At 32.1% G+C, this 7,591-nt stretch overlaps 1 protein-coding gene and 1 non-coding gene across 2 annotated transcripts in view; one reads left to right on the forward strand and one right to left on the reverse strand.

The window, feature by feature from the left end:
* The window catches only part of si:ch211-66i15.5, a 32,098-nt gene extending 29,288 nt beyond the window's left edge, over nt 1–2,810 (forward strand). The window contains exons 13-16 of the mRNA XM_073939899.1: nt 738–794; nt 882–1,017; nt 1,112–1,221; nt 2,776–2,810. Coding sequence (XP_073796000.1) covers nt 738–794; nt 882–1,017; nt 1,112–1,221; nt 2,776–2,810 — 338 coding nt within the window. The remainder of the gene's footprint in view (nt 1–737; nt 795–881; nt 1,018–1,111; nt 1,222–2,775) is intronic.
* A 3,840-nt stretch (nt 2,811–6,650) lies between these two features.
* Nucleotides 6,651–6,716, reverse strand: mir29b3 (microRNA mir-29b3). Its single transcript, NR_161930.1, has one exon. It is a non-coding gene; the product is annotated as a microRNA mir-29b3 (primary transcript).
* Nucleotides 6,717–7,591: the final 875 nt, after the last annotated feature.

Below are 7,591 nucleotides of genomic sequence, written 5' to 3' on the forward strand. Positions count from 1 at the left end.
TTACAGTATATAGATAATAAATTAACAGTGATTATTATTTATTATTATTATTGTATGAAACTATACCATAGGTAGTAAAATACTGTATATTTTACAGTAAAGATAAACAATGCTGTAAATACATGTACAGCAAGAAAAATGTACTGTAGATATTATTACAGTATTTTTGCTATAAATTAGATTTACAGTAAATTGCTAGCAAACTGAGTTACTGTAAATTATACAGGAAATTGTTAACAGTATACAGCATATTATGTGTGAAAATTATTAGTTTCTATTATTTTCCATGTAGATATTTTAAACTAAATGTTTTATTTTGGATTTTTGCAGTGATTATTTTACTGTGCCGACAAGGTAAGGTCTTAATGAGCTGTTTTACCAATATAATAAATAATATGACTTTTTAAAGAGATAGTTCACCCAAAAATGAAAATCATCTCATTATTTTCTCTCCCTCGTGTGCTTTTGAGTTTCTTTCCACTGTTGAACACAAAAGAAGATATTTTGAAAAATGCTGGAACCCATTTACTTACATAGAAAAAAATGACTTTGCAAGTTAGTGGGTGCCAGACCCCAGCATTTTAAAAAATATCTTCTTTTTTGTTTAACAACAGAAAAACTCTAATAGGTTTTGAACAAGTATAAAGTGAGTAAATGACAGAAGTTTCATTTTTGGGTGAACTGTCCCTTTAAATAAGCTACTTTCAATACAAAATACACCATTTTTCTTTCTCCAGGCATTGAAATGAAGCGATATTTCACCTGTGAAGGAGGCTCTGTTCAACTGGGCTGTGGTAAGCAATTCATCTACATTCATACACGGTGTGCTGAAACATCAAAATCATTCATATAATAAGCTTCTGAATGACATTGTGTGTCAGATTGGGGATACATAAAGGTGGTCACAGCTAACTATGGGCGAACCGACCGCACAACATGCTCCTCTGGAAGGTTGGCTGAAGAGCTTTCAAACGTCCACTGCTTCCATGAAACATCAGTCCAGATGATGGCCAACCGGTAATCACTTCTGCAAGAGCAAAATAAACTATAGAACAAGATCATAGATAATAAATATCTTAAATCATGTTTTGTCAAATGGATTCGATCATAGATGTGATGGAAGAAAGAGCTGCTCTGTTCCTGCAGTTGACTCAGTTTTCTCTGACCCTTGCGCTGGGACTTATAAATATCTGGATGTGTCCTACTTGTGTCTCCCAGTCAGTAAGTAGATATTTCAATATACACTTTCACTCACAGTGAGGAATATATTAAACAAAACTCTAATATAATTTCATATTAGTGATTTATATATACCCTGATTATTTTTTCCAAGATTCTCTGATGAAAAAGAAGCATAAGCACATTGCTAAATAATTAAGGTTTAAAATTAAATAAATAAATAAATAAATATATACATATGTGAGAGTTACAAAAAATAAGTATCACAACACATAGACACACACAAAAATAATATAAACCATCAAAATCTGGAATTTGTGATAATTCAATTAAGGATAACAATGATGTAATGGTTGAAATATATATATATATATATATATATATATATATATATATATATATATATATATATATATATATATATTTTTTTTTTTTTTTTTTCCAGCTGATGAAAGTAAAAAAAAAAAAAAAACTATGACAGCAAATCAGTATCCATCCTATTTTTTTAAGATCTTGAGCATTTCAATTGGCAGAATATAAAAACTGCATATATCAAATAAAGAGTATAATTGTGTAAACAGTTTGGCTTGGGTTCCAGAATATAGTTTATTAATTATTATTATTATTATATTACTTATATTTAAAGTTATCTTATTTTTGAAAGTAATTATTACTGACCAATACTCTTTTACCTGTCTGACGTAATTCTAGGAAGAAGTGTGACCTGTGAAGGAAGCCAAGGTCTCATTGACTGTGGTAAGATTATTATTATTATTTTTAATGTTTATAAGGTAATTTTGGGAAATCAAATAAATAAATAGATTACAAATAAGGTATTTTATATATAGGTAATATAAGGTCACAACAACAACTTCTACAACAACAACAACAACAACTACTACTACTATTAGTACTAATAATACTACAAGTCATATTAATAAAAATAAATGCTGGCACCCATTGAAAAAAATGACTATGCAAGTCAATGGGTGCCAACTATAAAAGCATTTTTCAAAATATCTTCTTTTGTGTAGAAAAAAAGAACTCTAATAAGGTTTTAAACAAGTAAAGATTAAGTAAATGACAAAATTCTTATTTTTTGGGTGAACTGTCCTTTTAAATAAACTATAATAATATATATTAAAAATAATATCAATAATAACAACATGGCACAGCAATCAGGTGTAATATTTAAATTTTAAATTTTTTAATTTTTAATTTTTTAAAAAGTGGTTGTTTAAAAACATTGGATAAAAGGATACACTCAAACAAAAATACTTTTTCAATTACATTTAAATGACACTTTTTAGCCCAACTGTTGGCCTTATCCATATATTTGACCCATGGATGGATTTACACCAACCCAGTAGTGTATGCTACATGAAAATATGTAAAGCGGACCTATTATGCCCCTTTTTACAAGTTGTAAAATAAGCCTCTAATGTCCCATGAGTGTGTATGTGATGTTTCAGCTCAAAATAGCACACAAATAATGTTTCATAACTCTTTGAATCTCCCTTTTAGGGTATGATCCTAACGGTTCCAATTTGGTGACTGTCACTTTAAATTTAAATGAGATTGTGCTCTTTCTTAAAGAGGGCGGAGCTACAAATGCCTACGAGAAACCATAGTGGCAGATTCAAAAACAAGACTAAGGTCCTATGCTAATGAGGGAGAGATCTTCACTAGTGGGCAGGGCTTTCCTTCTCTGAAGACATGTACAAAGGCAGAATGTCAATCAAACTGTTTCTGCAGACTGTTTTTATGAATTGTGATTTTTAAAAATAAAGTTACATTTTTAACATTAGAAGCTGGGTATATTCAGATACCCCACATTCACACCCCATTCACACCCCTTAAAGAAGTTATTTTTGCATAATTGGTCCTCTTTAAAGCTAACCAGCATCAATTCACTGTGTTTAAAGGTAATGCTGTGATTTGGATTCACCATGCTAATTATGGACGCCGGGATCTAGTAACCTGCCCTCACAAATTAGCGACTTCATCAGACTGTTACTCTCCTCAGACCAGCAGCCTGCGCTCCAGGTACAGCAGAAAAACACCATCCACAGTCACAGAGGACAAACAGAAACTTCAGATATACATAGACAATATGCAAAAGAATAACAGGCATAATCAAGATCTGCCAATCGTTATACACAGTATTAAACAGCTTTACTTTAAAAATGCACAATAAAAACAAAAGACAAGTCATGAATTGTCAGATGTGTTGTAATTAATAAACATTTATGACACAATTCATAAATAACATTTGTAAAATCTGCATTAAATGATGGTTTTGTTTAATTATTATTTATTTTTCTTATCAGCTGCAATGGAAAGAAGACTTGCCATTTAAATGCCTCAAATTCAGTCTTCTCCAATCAATGCCCAGATGTGCATAAATACTTAGAGGTGACCTACAGCTGTGTATAATACTGTAAGTATCCTGACACTAACATCTATTCTAGATCATTTACATGGGTTTTTAAATGAAAACAGATTCTATAAATGATGTTAATCTGTTGGTTGTTGTCAAACAGAATTATCATTATAGTTTGCTGTACAAGTGCAATTTTATTTTAAAACATACTCATTCAAATTTGATATAAACCAAACCGATAAAAAAGATTAACTGGATTTACTTTTCTTTTTAAGGTAAGTGGTAGCAAACTATTTATATATAGGCCGATTTTAAACAAACATATTAGGTTGAACATTACTAAATTTCAGTTTTTTTCTCTAAATTCCACTCATATAAATTGATTGCAACCACATACCATAAAACATTTAACTAAATCCAATGAGTCCTTTTTTTCAGTTGCATTAACATATTTATAATGAATGCAAAGTAATATAAAATAATATATAATACTATTTTCATACAAAATACAGTTATTGACAGGGCTTAGGTTTATGTAAAGTGTGCTACTTTAGCGTTGCTGCTTGTTTGTTTAAACTACTTATTTAAAATGAGCTGAAACAACACAATTCTTGGGATTTGTTTTGGAACTGAAAACTGAATTTATGTTCAATCCACTTAATTTTGTTTGGTTAACTGAATTGATTTATTTGGGACAACATGAACAAATTATGTGGAACCCTGTATTTTCCTACACAGTGAAGAGTGTCTGAACACAAACACGATATACACAAGCATGACATCTAGCGGCTCTTTATGGTATTGAACAGGAATTCATTGCTGTCCACAGGAGAGATGGCTATACATTTCACACAACTGGAGAAGATGTGGGAATTCAACGTTTGAAATGATCGAAGAAGAATCTGTTTTGAAGTGAATCTTTGTGTTTATCTGTAAAGTTTGTAAATAATAACTGTATTCATATTATTGTACAATAAAATATCCACTTTTTGTATTGTATTACGGATTTATTTGAATAATTACTCAGAATAAGATTATTAATCATCGTTATGATTTCAAAATCTGTATAAGACTATTTTCATATCAAGGGTCCTTATTTTTCTAAAACAATGAAAACTATCATTTACTATTGTATTTTACCATGTTACTACTAAATTATCGAGAAACCTTTCAAAAGACAAAATTATTAGCACTCCTATGAATTCTTTTTGTGATGTTTAACAGAGCAAGGACATTTTCTAAGTATTTCCTATTATATTTTTCTTCTGTCCAAAGTCCTATTTCATTCATTCATTCATTTTCTTTTTGGCTTAGTCCCTTTATTAATCTGGGGTCGCCACAGTAGAATGAACCGCCAATTAAATTATAAGAACATGCAGCAAATAGAAATGAATGGAATTTTTATCAAATCCTATTGTCTTATAACTCACTGTTGTTAAAACAGCCCCCAACTTATTTAATTATACAAAACAACACAGATTTCACTATTCATTCATTCATTTTCTTTTCGGCTTAGTCCCTTTATTAATCTGGGGTCGCCACAGTGGAATGAACCGCCAACTTATCCAGCATATGTTTTATGCAGCGGATGCCCTTCCAGCTGCAACCCATCACTGGGAAACATCCATATACACTCATCGTCAGTCACACATGCACAACACATACAATTTAGCCCACCCAATTCACCTATACCACGTTTTTGGACTTGTGGGGGAAAACGGAGCACCCGGAGAAAAGATTTTACTATTAAAAATATATATATTTTTTACTTGTATACATTTTCACTTTCAAAGAAAAAGTTAGTTCATGTTTGAATTGAAACATTTCAGTGCTAAAATTATTCAATTTACTAAAACACTGAACGTTTTTCACACAGGAATAAAATACAGATAATTAAAGACGTTTCTAATTGCATTCATTTCACAGGCCATAATTACAGTCAAAAATAATTGATTATATGTGTTTGAAGTGTTATGAATGTGTTATTATGTACACCTATTTAACTGCTCATTAACACAAATTTCTAATCAGCCAATTACATGGCAGCAACTCAATGCATTTTGGCATGTAGACATGATCAAGACGATCTGCTGCAGTTCAAACCGAGCATCAGAATGGGGAAGAAAGGCGATTTAAGTGACTTTGAACATGGCATGGTTGTTGGTGCTAGACGGCCTGGTCTTAGTATCTACTGGGATTTTCACGCACAACCGTCTCTAGGGTTTACAGAGAATGGTCTGAAAAATAGAGAAAACATTCAGTGAGCGGCAGTTCAGTGGGTGCAAATGCCTTGCTGATACCAGAGGTCAGAGGAGAATGGCCAGACTGGTTCGAGCTGATAGAAAGTAACTGAACAGTAACTCAAATAACCATTCATTACAACTGAGGTATGCAGAAGAGCATCTCTGAACGCACAACATGTCAAACCTTGAGGCGGATGGACTACAGCAGGAGAAGACCACACCGGGTGCCACTCCTGTCAGCTAAGAACAGGAAACTGAGGCTACAATTCACACAGACTCACCAAATTTGGACAATAGAAGAATGGAAAAACGTTGCCTGGTCTGACGAATCTCGATATCTGCTGCGACATTCGGTTGGTACAGTCAGAATTTGGCATCAACATAATGAAAGCATGGATGCAACCTGCATTGTATTAACCGTTCAGGCTGCTGGTGGTGGTGTAATGGTGTGGGTGTTTTGGATATGGTAATTGGATATTTTTTGCACACTTTGAGCACATAATTACTAATTAAGCATCATGTCAATGGCAACCTGGTACTTGTGAGGTGTACCTAATAAAGTGGCCGGTGAGTGTATGTGTCTATTATAGGTCAAAACAGACCCAAAAAGGAATGTTAAACATTTTATGTATAAATGATAACAACATTCAAAAAAATAAATAAATAAATCCATCGTCGTCATTGGTCCTTCATTGTAACCGATTTCAAATGGTGCTAGAAACCCCAAAAGACTCTGAACACCAAAAGAAATCGGTCAACCTTGGGTAGAGGACACAGGTCTTGAAGTCAGGGAAGAGATCAAATGTTTTACTAAGAAAAAAAAGTGCTGCATTTCTCACCCCAAGAACACTGATTTCAAATGGTGCTAGATTCATTTGATCAGCACTCTAAAACACCACTTGAAACCAGCTTCCAGGAGGAGACGAAAGGATGGCAAAACCCGACAAATACAATATACAAATGCCAGAAGTTTTCCACTGTGCTGAAAAAATAGATGTTGAAAGAAACTTTTCCCACTTCTCCTCTAATACAGTACACAGCCGGCAGTTGCAGCTTGTGGATTTAGCAGAGCTGTCAGTGGATCTGGAGCCTGGAAACCAAAAGAACTAAATGCAAAGAGGTTTTTCTGAGCTGTAAATGCCATGTGACGAATCCCTCTGAAGCTGCGGGAAAATAACATCCTGACAATGCTGACAAGAACAGGCTCTTACTAATAACAGCAGATATTAACAGCAGTAGCGAGGCACAATATCAGGATGTTTGATGCTTTTATGTGGCTTGTAAAGCAGCAACATTTATATATAATATAAAATGAAGATTGTTTAATAAAATAATGTCAATATCAGCCACATTTACAATAGATTCAATCACATTTAACACAATAAATGTACATTTTAAATCATTTTAATCCTGTTTTTAATGTCTTTAAAATAGTAATAGGTGAGATAAAGTATCAGTACATGCTTTTATGAGCCTTGTATGATAGCAATATGTATTTATTATATAAAATAAAGAGTGTTTATTAAATAATGATAAAAAACATATATATATATATATATATATATATATATATATATATATATATATATATATAAATGTGACCGTTTTTTATGTATGTATATATAATTAATAATGAACTATGTTGGTAATGCCTTTTTAATAGGTAAGGAAAAATATCAAGACATTTGATGCTTTTATGTGCCTTGTAAAGGCAGTAATATTTATTTATGATATAAAATGAATAGGGTTTAATAAAATCATGCCAATACCATGCATATTTATAATA

This window comes from Danio rerio, chromosome 23 (assembly GCF_049306965.1).
Source record: "Danio rerio strain Tuebingen ecotype United States chromosome 23, GRCz12tu, whole genome shotgun sequence".
Classification (NCBI taxonomy): Eukaryota; Metazoa; Chordata; class Actinopteri; order Cypriniformes; family Danionidae; genus Danio; species Danio rerio.